This window comes from Hermetia illucens, chromosome 1, assembly GCF_905115235.1.
Source record: "Hermetia illucens chromosome 1, iHerIll2.2.curated.20191125, whole genome shotgun sequence".
NCBI lineage: Eukaryota > Metazoa > Arthropoda > Insecta > Diptera > Stratiomyidae > Hermetia > Hermetia illucens.
This window is the reverse complement of record NC_051849.1, coordinates 174,426,944-174,450,323: the sequence shown is the minus strand read 5'-3', so window position 1 is coordinate 174,450,323 and position 23,380 is coordinate 174,426,944. Positions and strand designations below refer to the sequence as shown.

At 42.2% G+C, this 23,380-nt stretch overlaps 1 protein-coding gene across 1 annotated transcript; it reads right to left on the bottom strand.

The window, feature by feature from the left end:
- Positions 1 to 1,452: 1,452 nt before the first annotated feature.
- LOC119646764 (probable cytochrome P450 6a20) lies at positions 1,453 to 19,322 on the bottom strand. The gene is made up of 4 exons (XM_038047347.1): positions 18,003 to 19,322; positions 17,422 to 17,831; positions 2,416 to 3,355; positions 1,453 to 2,280 (listed from the first exon to the last, which is right to left on the bottom strand). The coding sequence occupies exons 1-4, from the start codon at positions 19,090 to 19,092 to the stop codon at positions 1,865 to 1,867; spliced, it is 2,856 nt and encodes a 951-aa protein (XP_037903275.1). The 5' UTR covers positions 19,093 to 19,322; the 3' UTR covers positions 1,453 to 1,864.
- Between the last annotated feature and the right edge of the window lie 4,058 nt (positions 19,323 to 23,380).

Sequence of the window (23,380 nt, the reverse complement as noted above, 5' to 3'; positions counted from 1 at the left end):
TCTTGGCATTCCCCGCGGACTATGCCACACGCAAGCTGAACTTCACGAAAAACTTTGCTGTGGTATTTCCAACCAGAGCAAAGTGGAAGACCGGCAGCGTGTTGCAAAGTTATGACTCAGTATTCTTTACAGATGGACCAAAGATAGCCTGTGGAGTCGGCGCGGGGGTTTTCTCGAATACACACAGTGTATCCAAGTCATATGGCCTATGTATTGCAAGCGGAAATACTGGCGATATTGGGAGTCTGTCGATGGCTACAGCGAGATTCGAGCCCCAAGCACAACATAGCCATTCTGACTAATAGCCAAGCGGCAATCAAGGCCTTGTACTTAGTAACGAAATCTTCCAGGCTCGTGGGATAGTGCAGAGACGCGCTCAGGTCAAGATCACCCTCCTCTGGGTTCCTGGGCATAGGCACAAAGAGGGGAATGAGCGGATTGACGGATTGGCTAGGCGATGTTCTGCTCTTGCCAGCCCTTCGGTCAATACAGTCAGTGTTTCGTTGGCGGCTGCCAAGGGCGGAGTCTACTCGCACTACCTGGCAGCCGCGGGCGTTATTTGGCGAAGACTTACGAGCTGTGGCAAGTCAAGGAGAATTTGACCCGCTTATAATGTGCCAGACGCGTGCAACTGCATTCAAGATTACGTCGGTCTACACGGGGCACTGGCCCATAGGGAACCATGCCGCCAGGCTCGGCATACCCTATAATTCGCATTACCAAAACAGAGGAGAAGGAAGGGAAACCCTCTCTGCAATTGCCCAGCTCTAGCTAAAGTCAGGCTACGGACACTGGGCAAACCATTCTTTGGGCACCCCAGAGAGATTTCAGGCTGCAGGGTGGGAGAACTACTTTTCTTCGTGAATGCTACGGGCTAGCTTTGAAGATCCGAGCCGACTAGACTCTGCCTCTCTGCTCTCATAACAGCAGTCACGGTCTTAGGAGTTTGTGGCACCAAAACGGCGCATCACGGCACTAATTGGGCTCCTTGGAGCGGCTGCTGATACCTAGCTGCCTAGCCTAGTTACATAAAATCACTCTCTGGGGTCCCTTCACGACCTCGCTTGGTATGTTGAGGGTTAAGGAGGGGTGACAATTGCATAGCTGGCTACACCATATAGTGGAATCCACTTTCCCAAGATGGGCGACGGATGGGTCGCTCCAAGAGCTCTTGCCGTGTAGCAGTATAGTGGGAGAAGTGCCGAGGAAGTTGAACCGCATTTCAGCGGAGCTTGTACGATCGCACGTACATAGCTGTGGTTGATGCGCTATACACCATCAAGCTGTAAATGGCAACCATATGTATATATATTGCAGGTTAAAGCCGTGCTTCTTGTGTGAATTGAGTAGTAAAGTCAGAAAAAACAAAAAGGTAGATAGGTTTGTATACATATATTTAAAATTTCATGTTTAATCATAATGATAAATTTTGCTAATTCGCGCAGAATTCTGAGATTTGTCTGTTTTTAGTGTCGTGAACGCTACAATATCCCAGGAATTACAACCGTCGGACGCCTTTCGTCGTAGTCGGTGCCATGGGGTTTTTCATATACCAAAGAGTATACAATATTATTTACGCATACGGATTGATCTGAGTTGCTTCTTCAAAATTTGGCTACAGTGACAAATCACAAAACTTCTTTTACATAAAGCACTCAATTTTTCAGCTTGGCTCTCCTTAGCTTCTGGTGCAATAAGACGAAAACTACACAATTCGTTATCACTTCTAACGAAAATGAACGTAGAATTTATTAGTCAAATTGGCATACTACAAATCGTCGTAAAGATCGTTACAGAACTGAATGTACAGATTAAAAGCCGATCCGGACACTATCAAAGATACTTTTAGTTCAGTCCTAAGAACTTAAAGTTTCACAATCTTCAAGAACATTCCTTCGTCAGGAGATAATACCGGAGTTTCTCGAGAATATACGATTGGAATTGGTGTTTTCTCAGACACTTCGAACCGGTAGTTCTTCAGGAGCATTGCAAGTCCAACCCGTGCCTGCATTCTACCAAACCTCAAACCTATACAATTTCTGGGACCATCGCCAAAGCTCAAGAATGTCATTGGATGCCGGGCTTTCCATACCTCAGGAAGGAAGCGATCAGGATCGAATTTCTCTGGATTTGGATAATAGCGATGATCATGATGAATCTCGTAAGCGGGAATTAACACAGTCGTTCCTTTTTCTATTACCAGTTTCGTGTTTGGCACTTTATAATCCTCTTGGGCTGTGCGTCGCAATGAAACTGCAGGTGGATATTTTCGTAAAGATTCTATAAATTTAATTAAAATAAATTGAATCAATATACATTCGACATAATAAATTACTTGTGTGTAAGATTGATAACATTTCGAGAGGCAAAATTATATCACAAGACTCTTTTCTTGTTCATCACTTTTCAACTTACCGTTTATCACTTGTTCCAAATACACCATCTCCTTCATTGCTTCATAACTCAAGCGACCTTCATATTTCGCATAAACAGTGTTTATTTCATTACGCAACTTCTCCTGCATATCTGGATTTAGTGCTAGTTCGTACAAGGCAAACATCATTGCTGTAGACGAGGTTTCGAATCCAGCGGCAAAGAAAACGAATGCCTGGGCGGTCACTTCTTTCATAGTAAGCTTTTCCAATTTGATTTTCTTTTCTTCATCCAAAGCATCGTTATTTTTCAAGCCAATCAGTAGATCCATGAAGTCGTTTCGCTTTATATTATTTTTTTCACGGTGTTCGATAGTTTGACGTACAATACCCAAGAAAAAGTTGTTTATCTCCTTGTTGAATTGCGCCAAACGCAGCATTCCAGCTACTTTGGGGACTTGCATAATAGTTCGCTTGATAGAGTTAATTCCCGATGCGTCAAAGACCATTCGACCATATTTACGAAATTCAGTATTTGGGTCCTTTAGGCTGTTACATTCCAATCCAAAAGCGCATGTCCCGATAACGTCAGTCGTAAAACGAGCAAGCATTTCCTTCACATCAAAGTCACTACCCCCTACCAACGTTTCATTCAAGGCTTCATTGAATCTCTCTGATACATCAACTATGGTCGGGAACATGAATTTCATCTTCCCGGAAGTGAATGTGGGTGAAAGTTTCATCCTAAGTGATTTCCACTGTGGTCCATCCAAAGAAAACAAATGTGCCGAGATGGGATCATCCTTTACATTTGTATAAACGCCGCGTCCGTGGAAATTGTTGAAGTCTTTCACCAACACGTCTTTCACAAATTCCAAATCAGTTGCGACTACAACTGGCTGGAAGAAAAAGTACCCTCCAACAAACGGGACACCATGTCTGAGTTTGATCCCAGGTAAGATTGCCCAAGGGAAACGATGGCTCTAAATACGGAACACCACGTTTTTTCCAATAGGAATACTTTTTTCGAAAGTATAAGTAAACTATAGCAAGAAGGCCCGCGAACAGCCAAACTGAAGAAGGAAACCACTCCATAGTTTCCACGGAGCACTTAACTATGTTCAATACAATCACTGCTAACACGGAGGATAATTTTATAATGAGCTAAGCATGGCTCTCTTTCCTTATATACAAACGGAAAGTGTTATCATTGACAAACTCACTTCACCAGCATGAGTTTCCATATTTGTTGTGATAGTCACTACGAAGTTAGCACTATGAGTGGTCTCAATCTATTTTTGAGTCATCACCTAGATGTGGACGCGTCTCTGAATAAGGCTTTCATGCAAGCCACGATGATTAGAGCACATTTGCTAGCTGTTGGCTGGATTCTCGTGGTCGCTTTGTTACGCATATGTATATAGACTTGACTTCTTTGGGAATTACTTTGTGGTAATATTAATATTTGTTTCGCATTTGTTATAAGATAAGATTTAATTTGAATTTAGTTATTTTCCTAAAATCAATATGGCGTGCTGTTCATGATGATTCCTCTGCAGAGTCAACTGATCAGTAAACGAAAATGATAATCGTCGGACTTAATTAAATAGGGCGAAACGTGAATTAGTACCCACAGCTGTACTACCAAATCCTATCTCTCCACCACGTGGTAAACGCTAGGAGCTCTTTCTCAACGAAAAGCTGCAGATGGAGAAGGATGAAGGCAAGTCCCCGCCCCTAAAAACGGGGCAAATTGTATCAACTGGTTGGTTCTCCATATTGCGGGTTAGGTAGAACTGACAACCCTACACGGAAAACCTGTAATGTCACGAAGCCACAACAAGACCCTGGGACTGGATGGATAACACCACGACGAACCCGGCAACGACAAAGGAATAACGATATCCGCATTACAGAGATGAAGCTGCCAAGCAGCTGTTCCAATATAGATCTGAAGTAACAACGTTGTAGGAAATGCGTTCGACAGGGACCGGTTTCCCGGAGAAGAGCCCCTACACCATATATTATAGTGGCCATCCAGTAAACCATGTGCTCGGAGTAGGTCCCTTAGTCACCCAAAAACCTGCAGTTATTGGCTTTGAAAATATACGCAAAAGGCTATGCACTCTGCGTTTGCGAGACAAATTTATAAATGTAACCTTCATTAACGTTCATGCCCCTATATAGGAGACTGCAGAGTCGGAGAAGGATACCTTCTACGAGGCAGTAGAACGAACCCTCAAAGCCTGTCTCAAGTCACCATCATCATCAACGGCGCAAAAATCGGTATCCGGTCTAGCCCCGCCTTAATAAGGAACTCCAGACATCCCAGTTTTGCGCCGAAGTCCACCAATTCGATATCCCTAAAAGCTATCTGGCGTCCTGACCTACGCCATCGCTCTATCTTAGGCAGAGTCTGCCCCGTCTTCTTTTTCTACCATAGATATTGCTCTTATAGACTTTCCGGGCTGGATCATCCTCATCCTCCATCTTAGGCAGAGTCTGCCTCGTCTTCTTTTTCTACCATAGATATTGCCCTTATAGACTTTTCGGGTGGGATCATCCTCCTCCATACGGATTAAGTGACCCGCCCACCGTAACCTATTGAGCCGGATTTCATCCACAACCGGATGGTCATGGTATCGTTCATAAATTTCGGAATCGGAATCGTCCATCCTCATGTAGGGGGTCAAAAATTCTTCGGAAGATTCTTCTTCCGGAAGCGGCCAATAGTTTGCAATTCTTCTAGCTAAGAACCCAGATCTCCGAGGAATACATGGCAAGATCATTGTCTTGTACAGTAAGAACTTTTTCCTGTCTGTCCCAAGTGTGATACCAAAATCATACGTGGGGATTTTAACAGCCAAGTAGGAACGGAGCCGATGTTCAGGCAATACGTTGGCTTCCATAACTTACATAGGGATACCAATGATAACGGACTGCGCATTATTCAGTTAACAGTATCGCACGAAATGGTTGTTGAAGTACCGGGTTTGCTAATTGAATGCCGCCATTTCTCAGTCTAATGAATGTCAGATCATACAGAGACTCGGATCACCATCTCTTTGGCATGGTGCTCCGGGCTCGAATTACAACAATACCTACGATCCCCTCTGACAATCAAGTGAAAGTGAATACTGAAGCCATTCACAACACAGCCCTCGGCAACACTTGGACTTAGATGCCGCAATAACCGCAGCTAACAGATGTCCTGGAGACGAAGTATCAACAAATGATCTTCACAACAACCTGAAGGGGGTTATCCTTGATGCGGCCACAGACATACTTGGCCCCAGTCGCAAGAAAAGTCGCAACGGCTGGTTTGCCGATGAATGTAAGCTAGCGGAACGGAAGAACGCTGCATACCGAGTAATGCTGCATTCTCAAAGAAGGCGGGCCCGCGCAGAGACCTACCAAGAACTCCGACGAGCGTAGAAATGACTCCACAGATCGAACAAGCAAGCCTGCTCCGCACCAGGCGCGGAAGTTTTATCAAGAAGTCAGCAGGATGAATCCTTATACACCTCGACGCTCATCCAGCCGAGATAAAGTGGCAAATCTGATTTCCGACAGAATGGACATATTGGGGCGTTGGGTTGAGTATTTTGATGAACTACTCAACAGCCAAAATATCTGAGAGTTGGAGGCTCCGCTAACTGAAGATGACGGACAAATGCTGCCACCACCAAGCACCATAAATTACCAAGAGCCGAATTGGTTAAATATGAAGGCGACCAACAACACCAAATGGTTCATCAACTGATGCTTAAGGTATAGGACAACGAATCAATGACAGACAACTGGAAAAGAGGCATTATCTGTCCCATACATAAAAAGGGGGATAATATGCAGTGCAGCAATTATATATCACGTTGATAAGTACCATCTATAAGATATTCCCTTCTATCTTGCTAGGCCGGATGGCCCCATACGCCCAGAACATCGTTGGCCCATACCAAAGAGGCTTCACTGCAGGGAAATCAGCAACAGATCAGATTTTCTCTCTGCGGCGAACGATGAAAAAACTGTTGGAATATGGCCATCGGTTGCACTATTTTTTCATCGACTTTTAAGCCGCTTATGACAGCAAAGCCAGGGTAAAACTGTACACGGTCATGAGAGAATTCGGTATCCCGATGAAATTAATAAGACTGATTAGGCTGATCCTGACCAAAGTGCAAGGCCAGATAAAAGCAGCATGATCACTCTCATTCAACATCAATAACGGTCTACGACAAGGGGATGCCCTATCATGCGTCCTCTTCAACCTGGCCCTGGAGAAAGTAATTCGCGATGCAGACGTAAATACGGGAGGCACCATCCTCTTCTTCACCCAACTACTGGATTACGTTGACGATATCATCATAATGGGAAGAACAGCACGAGATGTACAAACTACCTTCATCCAGATCGAGCAGGCAGAAATCGGCGGGAGATCTGGGGCTGCACGTTAATGAACGGAAAACCCAGTACATGGTTACAACGTCAGTGCCAGAAACCAAAGAGCGAACAACATCAAATCGCACTGGTCAAACGAAAACAATAAAGATAGGAGACTACAACTTTGAGACAGCTGAAAATTTCTCCTATCCAAGGTCGAAAATCATAACCGATAACAGCCATGACAATGGCAGCCAACAGAGCCTATTTCAGCTTACAAAAACTGTTTCGCTCGAAATGTCTCACCATAGGGTCAAAGCTCTTACTGTACAAGACTATGATCTTACCAGTCCTCATGTATTATGAAACCTGGGTTCTTAGCAAAGAAAAATGCGAACCCTTGGCCGTGTTCGAGAGAAGAAGTTTCCGAAGAATTGTTGACCCCCTACATGAGGATGGACGATCCCGTAGCCTACACAATGACGACATCTATGAGCGATACCATGACCGTCCGGTTGTCGATAAAATCCGGCTCACTAGGTTACGGTGGGCGGGTCGCTTAATCCGTATGGAAGAGGATGATCCCACCCGGAAAGTCTATAAGGGCAATATATATGGTAGAAAAAGAAGACGAGGCAGACCCTGCCTAAGATGGAGCGATGGCGTAGGTCAGGACGCCAGACAGCTTTTAGGGATATCGAATTGGTGGACCTCGGCGCAAAACCGGGATGTCTGGAGTTCCTTATTAAGGCAGGCCTAGACCGGATACCGGTTGCTGCGCCGTTGATGAAATTTAATGTAATGTTAGTTATCGCCTCAAGCACAATGGCAGCGCTTCACCCTGCAACGGGAAGAGGTAAAAAATCATAATTGGATGTTCTGGATTTTATTATTACTACGTTATTGAATTTAATAGTGCGTGAGCATAATGCTTTTACGCTGTAGGTGTCGCTACCTTGGACAGCTAGCCAGTTGCGACTGCGGCGTGATGACGCTAGTTATGGTTAATGAAACTCAGCAGCATTAAGGCAGTCACCAGGGAGGTCACCGTAGATGTATGTGTTTGGTTGTGGGCTGGGGGATACATGCCCTCTTTGACACGAGTAACTCTGCAGTACGTTTGTTCAGTTCTGTTTGGAAAAGTTTGATATTTCTAATTGCACTTAGTCTTTGCCACTTGTCCTAATAACAAGCATGTTCCCAGCTTTTGACGCCAGCACTTACCCACGTTACTAAACTTCCAATTGCTGGTTAGAAATTAAACCGTGGTTTGTTAAGAAATTTATAATCTCATTTCGCTCAACGCTACAGTGGTCGGGTACCATACGCAGTTGCACTATATTGAACGCAAATGCAGAAATCAAACAAACTCCACATTTCTTATTTTTTTTTGTGCTGATCTACGCCCTTGAGGCTACTTAGTAATCACTGCAGATTGCGATACACCCTTTTTTTAATTGTCCATCAACACGAGGTTTTGTCACTGTTGTAATTGCATATACTTTAGACTATTTTACCACCGCTAGTCGTTATGTATTCCCCTCGGACTTAAGTTTTAAGTAAGCAAAATCGCGAATTGTTAGTGGTGGCCGAGAGGAGAATCTTCTGAAGAAATGTAGCACTCTAGACAAGGATAGATTATTCTGTTGCGGAGTAAGCAATTTACATTACGAGCGCACTCAGATTTGAAAGGGCTGGAAAGAGTCAGTTGGTTATGACTCCAAAAAAAATGTTCCTTAACAGTCGGTCGTTAATAGCGGAGAAGCAATTGGAGGAAATACGAAAGGAGATAACGGAAGTCTTCTGAAGTAAGTTCCTTTCAAAACTTGTGCTCACAGGTTCGACTACGGTTTGGAATAAATTATCTTTTATTATTTCTTTTAAAAACGATAATGAAAACGAAGACGTCTCAAGAGATACAGTCGAACTCTTTTGCCCTGATTTTTCCAGCCCTCAAAGCCTGCCAGTGAGTGAAACGGCTAATCTGAATCCATTACTGATTGGCCTAACTCTAGTTGACTGTACGCCAAGCCTGCTGCAAAAGATGAAGCAGTTGGGTAGTGACAAATTTAACATCCAGCTGCTACAGTCTTTGTGACAGCAGAGAATTCCGGAGACCACCACACCATCCTGACAAGTGCGGATTGGGGATCCTGCACACGTTGGCCACCACCGCAAACATATCCGTGAGGTCCAGCTGTAACTCTTGGTTGGTGAGGTGTCGCTTGATACGACAATCAAAGAGGACCAACTGCAGCAGATGGTGGAAGCGCAATCAGTTACTGTTTCGTTTTGCATTTGGAAAGCTGGGCTACATCACGGTGTCACCACCAAAGGTACACGGAAAGACCACAAAATGTACCAGCCCCTGAATTTTTTCACCAAAAGCTAGACTTGGAGAGAGCTCTGATGACGGCAACCTCAAATGCAGTACCACGTCGTCAACTGATGTTCCTTTGAGAAGACGTCACTACCCAATAGATTCAGGCGCAGGTGTATCATCGGCTAACACCATAAACATCAAAACTCGCGGCTGAAAGTTCCTCCTTGATCCGCATGTACGGCTAAAGGCAGGTAGACGTGAGTCCAAGTCTTCATCGAGGGTTTTCTTGGTGGTTCATAATCGCGGACACTAGCACTCTTATCTTAGGCGCAGATATCCTGCAACAATGGCGACTTGAGATCTTGTAGCGATTACACGATTCAAAATACTCCATTCAACTCTATTTTGCGCACTCTACCCCAAACTTCAGTTTACAGGACCTTCGACCTAGTGAAAACATATCACTCAAACCCTGTAATTCCAGGAGGCTTTCCGAAAACGGCAATATGGTTACTCTTCGCACTCTTCGAGCTCACTAGAATTCCTTTTGTATACGATGAGTCGCAAACCTTTCAGAAATCTATCCGCTGTGTACTACGAAACCTACACTTTTCCGTTTATTTGGATGAAGTTTTAGTGCAAACTTCATCTGGGTCTGCATATTTAGAGCATCTCAAATACATTTTTCAACATCTGCTTCAGGCGGGCTAGTACTTAACGTTGAGATTCTCGGCCACCTGATAATCTTTGAAGACATCTGACCGGACCCAGTAAAAGTGCAATTTAGAATCTAAGAAGGATTTCGCGTCTGTAAAATATCTACCATTGTTTTTTTTGCTAAGGCACCTATCAATTGACCCTTAACGATTACCTAGTCGTGACGAAGACCATAGCCTGATTATGTGCTTCCCAAAGGTTGTCCAGGCGATTGGGGCCACCACTTACGAACGTGAGTTATTAGTCGCGCATCAATCAATAAAATATTTCCGAGAGTCCCCTGAAGGTAGACGCCCTCTCGGTACTTGTGCTTTATCAGTCAGTACACTTCCGAAATGCAACACGTGTCTAGAAAGAATCATGTAGTTGCAAACACTTTATCATATTGTATCGGTCAAGCTCATCCCCACCGTCGATTTTGTGGCTGACTATCGTGGAGGTGTAGAAGAGTGACGCGCGTCTTCAGAGCTTCAAGACCAAATACACAAATAAAGAATTGGCTCAACGTCCAGTATATATGGCAGGACCCCAGAAATGAAGAAAGTATTTCGCACCGTTTATGATCTAGCGCACTCAGGCACACACAGAGCGAATCTGTTAGTGACCGCAAAATATTTATGGCCGTTCATGAACAATTAATTCTTTAATGTCCAAGGAGGAGCATGGCCGAAGTGGTTCCTCGGTGTTGTTTGCCTACTCATATATAATTGATATGAAGCCAAATTATACCAACTGGTCCTCCAGGTTGGTGGCTGGGTAGAACTGACAACCCTACATGGAATACAACTTGTTAGGAAGCCACAGAGAGAAGGAGTTGCCAATCAACCAGTCAATACCCTGTACGAGGCAGTAGAGCGAACCTTCGAAGCCTGGCCCAGGAATGATATCAAAATCATACTTGGGGATTTCAACAGCCAAGTAGAGACGGAGCACATATTCAGGCGATACGTTGGCTCCCATAGCTTACACCAAAATACAAATGATAACGGACTGCGGATTATTCATGTAGCAGTGTGACGGGAAATGGTTCTTGGGAATACCTGGTTTGCGAGGTTAGCCGTCCACAAACAAACGTGGGCCTCTGAAGGCGGGACGACTTTTAAGAATATTGACCACGTGTTGATCGAACGCCGAATACATGAGGACTAGCAAGATCATAGTAATATACAGTAAGAGCTTTGACTCTGTGGCGAGACGTTTCGAGCGAAACAGTTTTTAAAAGCTGAAATGGGCTCTGTTGGCAGCCAATTTAATGGTCTCAAATTTGTAGTCTCCTATCTTTATCGTTTTCGTTTGACCAGTGCGATTTGATGTTGTTCGTTATTTGGTTTTTGGCGCTGACGTTGCCACCACGTACTTCGTCTTGCCTTCATTAATATGCAGTCCAATATCTCGCGCCGCCTGCTCGATCTGGATGTAGGTAGACTGTACATCTCGGGTTGTTCTTCCCATGATGTCAATATCGTCAGCAAAGGCCAGTAGTTGAATGGACTTGAAGAGGATGGTGCCTCCCGCATTTACGTCTGCCTCACGAATCACTTTCTCGAGGGCCAAGTTGAAGGGGACGCATGATAGGGCATTCCCTTGTCTTAGACCGTTGTTGATGTTGAATGGTCTCGAGAGTGATCCTGCTACTTTTATCTGGCCTCGTACATTGGTCAGGGTCAGCTTAGTCAATCTTATTAATTTCGTCGGTATACCGAATTCTCTCATGACCGTGTACAGTTTTACCCTGGCTATGCTGTCATAGGCGGCCTTAAAGTCGATGAAAAGGTGGTGCAACTGATGTCCATGTTCTCACAGTTTTTCCATCGTTTGATGCAGAAAGAAAATCTGATGTGTTGCTGATTTGTATGGAGTGAAGTCTCTTTGGTATGGGTCAATAATGTTCTGGGCGTGTGGGGTTATCCGGCCTAGGAAGATAGAAGAGAATATCTTATAGATGGTATTCAGCAACGTGATACCTCTATAATTGCTGCACTGTGTGGTATCTATTTTATGTATGGAACAGATAATGCGCCGTTGCTAGTCGCCAGGCATAGATTCGCTGTCCCATACCTTGAACATCAGTCGATGAACCACTTAAGATTCACTAAATTTAAAATATAAATTATGAACTAAGAATTTTTAATGCCAGTTAAAAAAATTCCAACAAATATCCACGCTAAACCCCATCAAAAATATAACCGACCTTGAAAATTGTCAACTAGAAATCACAAAAGCAAGAAGGCAAATAATAGAAGTGAATTAAAAACACAATCAAAATATGATAACAAGGAGCTCCACCCCCGCAATTTTCATCGTAGTAATAATCGTTATTATCATAGCATACAAAACCAAATAAATTATTTGTTTTTCTTTAAGTAAGTAAATATAAAGAAAGGCGTGGAGCCCTAAATGTGAATAAGTCGGAAATCTGAAGCTGGGTGCTTGTGAAAATACTCGTATTTCGTAGCGCCACGATTTGATTGGCACTTAGCCAGTGAAAATAGGGTAAGGAGGGTTTTCCGGTAAAATTTAGAAATACGGTAATTTTATTATTACGGTAACCGCTCGGAAAATAGAACTTACAGAAATTAAGCAAGCTTGAAAATTAGAGCAAAAAATTTGTTCACATGTGCCGCTTTGAAATTAGAATAAGGGGTTCTAATTTCCGTTTTCTACTTACATAGTATTTGTTTTTTCTTATGTTTTATTTTCCATTTTTCCCACATGTGACCATATTCTTGTTTCTCATGAATAAGCCTAGGCACTGAATGTTGGACTCCCGCAACGGTAGGCTGTTCGACTACCAGCTAAATACGCCCCGTCATCAGAACTAGCCTGGAAACACATTACTTTAGGTTAGCCCTTTCGCTTTTCCGCCTAACTGAGATTTCATATCAGGGAATTTCGTTCACCAAAAATAGGGAAGAGGAGAAAGGGGATCGTTAATTCAAAGTACCCCCTGTTTTCCGAACATTCTACTGGCCGAGCTCAATCTTCTTCGTAAGAATAAGAACCCGAATGTAGTGTACAGCACGACTCTTCGGCGTCCATCTGATAATGGTCGGATCGGCTACTTAATTTTCCGATGTGCCATGCAATCACTGCCTCTTGATTCGTTTCCCCAAGAAGGTTATCACTCATTCAATATATGTTACGCGTGACGTACAGAAGTGTTTTACATCAGTGGCTCAAAAGGAGGACAGAGTTCTGAAGCAGAAGTCTACATTTCGAGTCAAAATGAGAAGTATGCTTCTGAAACAGAATGCTACCTCTCGAGAAGTGGGCTTTTCCTTTGGGACAATATCCAACGGTCTGTCAGGCTGAAGTGTATAAGTAATTGACGAGCGGCCAGCGAATCTAAATCCACAGCGATAGTCAAACTGCATTACGGACGCTGAGCAGTTCTTTGATCACTTCGAAAATAATTTGGGAATTAGAAACCCATTGAATTCCAATCCTAGATTCAATATGGTGGAACTAGCCTGAATACCTGGTCAGTAGTGTGAAGGAAAATGAAACCTAGGATGCCTTCGCAAAAGAGGGTTCATTTCGCCCCATGCTGAGACCGGAACCAGCAACTGAAGTGTCAGTAGCAGTGGTTAATGCTGCTATCATAATCTTGGGACCAGCTTGATATTTTGGCAGGTGGCAGAGCCTTAATACTGCTAGATAGACAACATTTTCACTGTCAGAACGTAGCAAATATACTGCAAAGTTTATCCCGTCGAAAAGTGAGAAGCCTTGCAGAAAGATTGTGGGCATTCTGAGTGGCCATAATCCATTGGCTGGACATAAATATATTCTGAATAGGGATTCTTCAAGATGATACGTGTCCATCTTGTAATAAGGAAGCGGGATCCGCGAACAGTTTTTATGTGAGTGCCTCGACTATGGATGCATCAGAAATCAGATTTTTGGCGCTGATATGCTCAAGCTGCAACGGGTAGCATCACATCCGCCAAAGGGAATTCCTGCAATACGTAATCGAATCCGGGATATTTCGTTAGACCAGGGAATCGGGTGTAATGAACCACCGAGGTCTGATGCTCAAAAGCTTTGCCCATTACCCACCTCATACATCATTTATTTCATTCCGTAATTTATTCATTTTCAAAACAAAAACCGCTAAGACGTAAGATGGGGCATTGTTTTGGTGGAACAGGAACACAATCCGAGATAAGTTGATGACACCACGGGTACAGAAGACTGGAAGTGAATGCACATGCACAATGGAACTGCTCAGAATTGAGCCTTCAATTTTCTAACTCTTGGCAAACTCTTTCAACTCATGTTGTTTTTTTTCATTCTTTTCTGTGAGCCCTCTGGATAGGAGGCAACTAGATTACAGGACATCTAGTGCATTTTGCATGACGAGAATCTATCGTCCACCCCCATCCCCCCCTATCGCCCCCTTAGCGCCCGCCATCATCCACGAATTTATTACCAAATATCCAACAGTCACTAAATTTTTGTGAGTTGTCGCACCCCCATTTTTAAGGTTTTGTGTGAAACAAAACCTTATTAGAATCGAGACGGTGTCTGTCTGTCCGTCTGTCTGTCTGTCTGTCTGTCTGTCTGTCTGTCACACCCGATTTATTCGGAAACGACTAAACCGATTGTCACGAAAATTGGTGAGAGTATGTAATCTGGTGATCCCTTTACATGCAGTAAGTGGCGCCATCTTGTGTTAAGTTTAAGAGGGGGCTCCCCATACATGTGAATGGAGGGTGCAAATTTTTTTTTCACAGAATGTAGCCATGTAGGGTATCAAATGAAAGGTCTCAATTAGTACTTTTCGAATCTGGTTCAATATTTGATATTAGACGAAACATAGGGGAGTGAGGGTTCAAAATATGACCCACAAAAAGTGTAACAGGTCTCGTTTTCAGAACCTATCCAGCCGAAAAATCTGAAAAAAATCACGGTGGTGCATCTCTACGAAATCTAGGCCTCAAAATATATCCGGTTCCGATATCTGCACAAATAAAGTGAATAATAGTATATTTCTACATTTTAGAAATTTACCCGGCACCCCCCCTTATGTTCATCACAGAAGTACAAAATTTGGCATGCGTGTAATGAAGAACTTAATGCATAGTTTGGTCAAGTTTGAAGAAAATCCAACAATTATTAACAAAGTTATAGGGGGTGAAACTTTACAATTTTTTGTGAATTTCGTGCACTCTACAACCTGCATGACGTCATCATCACATATCCAATAGCACAACGAAATGAGTTCTTATGAATTGGGTCGCAGAGAATTATTTTGTTTTAGTTTTTTAGTTATTTGTAAACCAGACATGTGTGTATGTAGGTATATAATAGATGCGTGCTAATGAACTTTGCGGGTAGTGCCTAATTCAAATAGATATAAAAAGTAAATCGGAAATATGGGTACGATCAATTTATATACGTGCATATATGTGTACAGTATTCGGTAATAGGCAATTTGTTTGTTTAGGGTGAGCGTGATATCTATGGCTGTAATAAGTACGTATGTCTCGTAGTTTGGAAAAATATGAAGGATTATGTTAGATTTGTAGCTATATACGGACAGAAAAATGTGCGTTGAAGTTTCTCACATAAGATGAACACAAAACCTTTATACCCGAAGCGCGAGCTTCCGGTATTCCGACTTGTTTTCTATTCAACCTAGTCAAAATTCATTACAAGGAAATCGAAAATGGCTCTAATGAATATACAAAATTCCGAGAATACAAGTTATCTGGGGGTCGGAGAGAGAGAACCTTACTGCTTGGTTGTCTGCCTGTCTGTCCGTCTATATCTTTGTCTTTCTGCCGCACGCGTTTTTTGCAGAAACGGTTACACCCAATCATACGAAATTCAGTAGAAAGGTGGAACTGTGAACCCCCAAGCATGTAGTGAACTACATTGCTGCACGTTGAACTTAAGGGGGTCACCATACATGTAAAAGAAGAATACAACATGTTTTTTTTACAGAATATAGTCATGTTTAAGTGGGTACATATATTCCAGATACATATGCACTACGAGCTATATAAAAATGGAACCGTAGTGTACCCAAATATTCTTACATAAAAATCAACAAAACGGTTCATACCTGAAGCGCCGAAGTTCCGGTTTCCTCCTTGTTTATTTTATATTCTCCTGTAGCAACATAAATCGATGGATAAAGGCTGTGGCAAGCGCGTAAGAAAAGGTTACCACTTCATATTTGCTTTGGCATACAGACCAGTGGAAGTAGCGGAATAGCTACATTGGTAGCTATTTCTGGAATTCACTATTAGATGATCGTCGGCGAGTGAATTCCGCTGGAGCTACAAGGTGCAGAATAGTGGGGAAATGATGCGCTTTTCTTGAAAGTCGTGCAAACAAACTCCGGAATACCAAATTAAGGCACAATGACTCATAATTCCTTTGAAATGAATAAACAAATATCCAGGAATAAATTTGTTTAAATAAATTGAACATGTATTTTTTTTGATGTTATATATAATACGAAGCAGACATTTCTTAATTATGCTCAATACACCTATGTTATTTATATTAAAGTACATGACTGACTTAGAAAATAACGAGATTTTCCTCATCCAATTATTACATTATGAGCTTTTAACCTATGATCCATGGAGAGTTTTGAGAGTAAAGTAAAGCATATCTTACGGATGACGCAAGCAAATATAACGTCAAGATCCACTATACAGAAAACAGGCTCTCTCATGGCCAAGGCAATCCCGAAGGCCACCTTTTCCAGGCTTAACAAAATCCAAACCATTATTTTAAATGCCCTGCATCCACTAACCCGTGCCTATCCTAGCTAACGAAATGACTGCTTGCTGAGGCATTCATTCCCCCATGAACTGAAAGTGTACCCAAATAACACTCGTCCCAAAAAAGAATAAGAATACTTTCCCTTCCGATTGCTCGAAGCCTGTCTCTCGAACGAAGCAACAATTAAACGATTGTTCAATGCTCGACAGTAACAGTGCTACTCTGGGTTTCCAATTCGTTATCAAATCAGACCAGGCAAGTGAATTTTCAGCATCAGTTTCCGTCAGCATCTATTCTTCTCCTCTTGATATTCCACAAAATTTCGCACTCCCCCGCAATCCCTTCTCGGTCTTTCAATCTTCACCACAAATATCCCAAAAATTCGCATCAGATCTTACAATATGCCGACGACCTCATCAAATACAGCTTTGCGAGGGATATGAAAGTCGTCAGTCACATCCTCGGAGAAGAATTTCCGCAGTTCAAAACAATTCCTGATCGAAATTTTCCTAACCACGACTGGTTAGCATTTTGCTGGTCATATCGCATTTGCGTTGCCACGTCAAAGAATGCCCTTTTTGGTAAGCTCCATTTAAGCCAAATTCATTTTTCAGCACACCGGCGGCATGGTCAAGAATATAAACTCCAGTTACATATGTAATACCCTAGAAACTAAGCTTACAAAGTTTTACTCCAGAAATAAATCACAAAATATTTTGTACGTGAAGTTCCTGCGGAAGAATATCACAATCTTCGCTACCGCTACAAACTAAAATACAATCAGATTTTATTAGAGAAATGAACCCACGCCACCGTTACAAAAGCTAGTGTATAGACTAAAATAGCGAATATTATCAAAGATACTTCCAGCTCAGTCCAAAGAATTTAAATTTTCACAATCTTCAAATGCATATCGTCAACGGATAATACCCGGGAATGTCGTGAAAATTCAATTGGAATTGGTGTTTTCTTTGATACTTCGAATCGATAGTTTTTCACCAGCATCGCAAGGCCTACCCGTGACTGCATCCTACCGAATCTCAGTCCTATACAATTTCTGGGACCATCGCCAAAACTCAAAAATGTCATAGCATGTCGGGCTTTCCATACTTCGGGACGGAAGCGATCGGGATCGAACTTTTCTGGGTTTGGATAATAACGTTCATCGTGATGAATCTCATAATTGGGAATCATTACTGGGGTTCCTTTTTCTATTACCAGGTTCGTGTTAGGCACTTTATAATCTTCCTGCGCTATACGTCGCAACGCAAGAGAAGGTGAATATTTCCGCAAAGATTCTGAAAACAAAAATCAATGAAATGGATGAACATATATTCAGCAAAAAGAAACTCCGACCTGATACTGATTTGTACAATGAATCTGGAATCATGTTCGATAACAAATATTGCAAATGTTCACACCAGACAACAGGTATCGCTTCTTTCATATTTGATCAATTTAAAACTTACCGTTGACAACTTGGTCCAAATATACCATATCCTTTATAGCTTCGTAAGTCAAGCGGCCTTCATGCTTCTCCTGTACAGTGTTTATTTCATTGCGTAATTTCTCCTGGATTTCTGGATTCCGTGCTAGTTCGTACAAGGCATACATCATCACCGTGGATGAAGTTTCGAATCCGGCAATAAAGAAAACAAACGCCTGGGCGCCCGTTTGTTCCATTGTAAGCCTCTCCAATTTCACTTTATTTTCTTCATCCAAAGTGTCGTTATTTTTCAAATCGATCAGTAGATCCACGAAGTCATTCCGTCTGATATTATTTTTCTCACGGTATTCGATGGTTTGACGTACAATACCCAAGTAAAAGTCGTTCATTTCCTTGCTGAAAACCCTCAGACCTAGTAGGGCGGCCAGTTTTGGGATTCGCATTATTGTTCGTTTGATAGAATTGATTCCCGATGTGTCCAAGGCCAGACGACCATGTTTACGGAATTCATTATTTGGGTTTTTCAGGCTGTTGCACTCTAATCCAAACGCACATGTCCCGATAACGTCAGTTGTAAAACGAGCCAGCATTTCCTTCACATCAATCTCACTGTCTTCTTTCAACGTTTCACGCAAAGCTTGATTAAAACGCTCTGAAACCTCAACTATGGTCGGGAACATGAACTTCATCTTTCCGGAAGTGAATGTTGGTGAAAGTTTCATACGAAGTAATTTCCACTTTGGTCCATCCAAAGAAACCAAATTTACTGAAATGGGATCATGTTTCTCGTTTGAGTATTCACCGCGCGCGTGAAAAGTACTGAAGTCTTTCACTAGCACATTTTTTATCAAATCCAAGTCAGTCGCTATTACCACAGGTTGGGAGAAGAAGTACCCTCCAACAAAAGGACTTTCATTTCTGACTTTGTATAATTTTTCGAAAACCTCTTTGAAATTGCCGCTTCGATTCCAGGGAATATTTCCCAGTGGGATGCTTGGTTCAATGTACGGGACACCACGGTCTTTCCAATAGGAATACTTTCTTTTATAGTAGAAATAAACTGCAGCAAGGAGGCCCACGACCAACCAAATTAGGGAAGGAAACCACTCCATTGGTACTACGCAGCAGGTTAACCACGTTCAACTCAATCACTGCTAACACTGGGGCTAATTTTTCATTTCGCATTTCCTTTATATATAAAAGACGCGTGTTATCTCTCAGAAACACTTTTTATCAGCACTATCCATGTTCAGCATGAGTTTTAACATTTGTGTTCATAATCACTCTAAAGCTAGGAGCGAGTGGCATGAATCTTCGAGTCACCGTCTAGATGTAGGTGAGTCTTGAAATTTACTCTTCATGCAAGCAATGATGATTAAAGCACATTTGGTCGCTGCTGCTTCAAATCTGGTCGCTGTTGCTCGGTTACGCAGACAATGGTAAGCCTATCAGAGATAAGGTTTAAATTTTTGGCATAACTTTGTGGCACCTATTGACACGACGACTCGGGGACATGTGGAAACTATGAAGCGAGTGCGAGTTACAAGCGGGGCAGGCTGTATATTTTTTAAAAAAGTTGCTTTGTGGAGATTCGGTAAATTTAATTTAAGGCGCCCTATTGCGCTTGTGGTACGTTTCGCTGTGGAAGTACCTGATAATAAGCGGTTGAATACTTAGAATTGGCTCTCACTGATAAACGAGAACATGGAGGCATGGTTCTCAATGGACTCAAAAGAAGTAAGGGTTCTACCTACCTTAGTATTCTCCAATTACGTTTCAAGGCTCTCCTGGTTGAGCGGTTTTACAAATGATGGTACATTTTGAACGTACTGAGTTCTTAGTTTTTTTTAAAGAGCACAACTAGTGTGAAATTTTAAAAAAATCTATTTTTCTTTCATTTGCATTTTTAATAGCTTATAGCCTTAAAAATAACATAAAAAATTTTCAACATTGTATCTGTATTTGTTTTACACAAAACCTTAAAAACCGCCTTCAAAAAGGATGACCACTTTAACTTATTGCTCGGGATAGAGCGCGTCGTAAATAGTCATCAAAAGTATTAGAGATACACAGATATGATATAGGCAATAATGCAAGGAATTTTTCATATGTAGGTATACCTCAACTTTTCGCACGTCGACTTATGTCATTTTTGACTTATAACACTTCAGAATTGAGGAACATGCTTCGAGTTAACATGATTTTGCTTCGACTGATCATAAAATTTCTAGTAGTATGTGCATACATTCTACACGCTTTCATTATCGGAGTTCGACCCTTTAGATAAAACTGGATTGGAGGCAATGTGAATAATATGTTCAAGCTAAAATAATAATAATAATCGTTGGCGCAACAAATCATATTAGATCAGGGCCTTGGAGTGTAGGAAGCAATGTGGCCAGTATTGCGCTCGCCCGAGATTATTACCCTGATTTGACTGAGGTCCTCATTCACAGCTGAGTCGACTGGTATCCGACGTTAAATTTGAAATCTGAAACGATCGGATATTGCAAATATTGAAATCCATCCAACTATGTATATGAATATCTGACAAATAAATAAAAGAAGCCTCGTTAGTTTTAATTCAATGTTGGTAGTAGAACTCAACACTAAAGAACACCTAATACGATACTGATTTGATTTCGAGTAAGAAATTAACGACTAAAATTTGGTAAGAAACTTTCTTTTTAAACAGACCATCATATTCTAAGCGACCAAAGTGTTTCAACAGGAAAAGGATCAAAAACTTACGTAGCAGTATGGATAAAGGATACAGATACTATAAAAAGAAGAGCAGAGGCAAGTTATTAATTTAAAAACAAAAATGGAAATAATTAAACGTTTGGACGAAGGAGAGAAGGCCGCGCAAATTGATGTTCCCTTAGGATTGAAGTCATGTGCTGTCAGACAGATAAAAAGGGATGCCGAAAAAAATCACGAGCGTATTAAGGAGGGTATTTCTTCACCAGGAAGTATTATAACAACAAAACACCGATCCTTTGTATTAGAGAAGACGGAAAAGTTGATGTATGCCTGGATTCTCAACGTGAACCTGAGAGGTATACCAATTTCAACTGCAATCATCCAAGAAAAGAAGAAGAAGAATTACCATCAGAACTGAAAACGAAGCCTTCGAATTTAATGCAAGTCGAGGATGGTTTGGCAAGTTCTAATCAAGATTTGGTCTTTCAAATTGACAGGAGAAGCTGATCATGGTGGTTACAGCCTGAGACAAGTTTTTAATATCGATGAGACAGGACTTTACTTTTTAAGCGTTTACCATCACGTACATTTATCTCCAAAGAAGAAGTTACAACACCAGGCTTCAAAGTCTCCAAAGTCAGGCTTACAGTTGCTTTCGATGGAAATGCCATTCGAAAAATCCAAGCACCTTAAAAAATATTCCGAAAACCACGCTGACAGTTATTTGGAGACATAACAAAAACTTCGGCGTTATTCACTGAATGGTTTACAAAATAATTTTTTCCAGGAATCGTAGAATACTGTAGGAAGAGTAACTTATCGCACAAGTCGATAATGCTCCAGGACATCCTGCAACTCTTAATCAAAGCGATGAAAACGTGAAAGCGGTCTTCCTACCGCCGCCTGCTGCAACCCATAGACCAAGGTGTAATTGCTACGTCAAACTTTCAGGCAGTTGATTGAACGCTTAGACATATTGTCGTAGCATTAGATAGAGATGGTCAATTATCAATTAAAGAAATCTGGAAAAAATTTGATATGCTCAAGGCTGTTGAAAATATCGGAGTTTCTTGGAAAGAAGTAACTAGTGGCTCAATGAACAAAGCCTGGCGCAAAATCTGGCCAGAAGTGGTTGAGTCTCTTTTGGCATTGATATCGAGAATGATTCAGAAATCAACAGAGAAATTCTTGAGATCGCGAAAACTATAGGGCTTGACGAAATTTACAACCAAAAAAAATCCAAATTGTTGGAACACATTGAGAAGGCGTTAGAGTATTTGCAGGATGATCGAGATAATGAAAGAAGGCAGACGCAAACAAACAAGTTTTAATCCCTGCAATTGTCACCTTCAAAACGGGTGCCTATCTTTGGAATCTTTTCGAACACTTGGGGAGACCGTCAAGACCAGCGGCTTTATACATTTTGAATGCATTGATGGCCGAAATTATTTCTCTTCTGCTTGGAGGGGCAGTCCGTATCCGCAGGCTATGGTGACTAGCCATTTCATCCACAAGAGGAGGAATCTCAACGGATGTGATACGGTTAAAACCGAAGTGTTTTTTTCACCTCTTTAGCTGCTCAACCGTTGACGTTCCTCATGGGACCGTTGAAAGCTTGTGATACCGTTAAAACCGAAGTGTTTTTTTCACCTTTTCAGCTGCTCAATTGTTGACGTCCCTCATAGGACCGTTGAAAGCTCTGCGGTAGAATCTTCTACTTTCCGGACAAGCGCAATAGCCAATTCATTCACAATTTCGCTCGGTATCGCAGTTCGAGCGCGGTACGTCTGCACTCATTGGCAGTGGTTAATCATCGATCCGCTTCCACGATTCCACAGTTGACTAGATTTTACGCAGAGAGCATTCTTGATGGCAGCTTAATACCCATCGGTATTCTTAAGCGATTTATTGAGTATATCCGTCGCCCGAATAGCAAGATAGCTCCCTCTGCTGTCGAGCTACAGGGGAATCATATAATCGGTCGATATTGGATTTAGGGGTCGCAGCCCCTGTGAAAAGTGGCGGACACAACTCACAAACGAACTTAAGTGGCCATCAAATGGTGATCCCTTTCAAGGCCTATGTCAGCGTCTCTTTTGCTACGCACATCCAGAAAACAACTTCTAAATCTACTGCTGATCGCGGAGTGGACGAACTGATTGCTCGTTTGGTGTCGGTCACCAACCAAACTGACAATAATGTCCCACCAATTACGAGACGAGAAGTTGCAGAAATCCACGAACATCCCACCATTATCGTTCGATCTCCAAGATCGTGTTTCCCCATCACATGTCCGAGCAACGTGTTGCCAGAGCTCACCTTGGCGTTCAAATCACCCACCACGATCACAATGTCACCTCTAGGAAGCTTCCCAGAGCTGTGTAATCGATCGTAGAAAGCACCCTTCTCCACTGTATTGGAAGTGTGGATAGAGGGAGAGGGTCCAGGGTCCCACAATTTTACTTCGCTTTGGCCCAGAATAATTACCTTATATCTTTAGAATTCTCGCTCGAGTTGGAGGAAGTAAGGAAGTATTCTGAGCACCGTCGCGTTGCTACCATTGTCGAGGAGTGTGCGCACATGCCAGAAACCAATCATAGTCCATTTTTGATAATCAAGGTCTGCGGGGTAAGGTCGGTCCCTATCCGGGGCGTTGTTGGCTTTTTGGTAGTAATAAAGTTTTAAAATGTGCAGGCT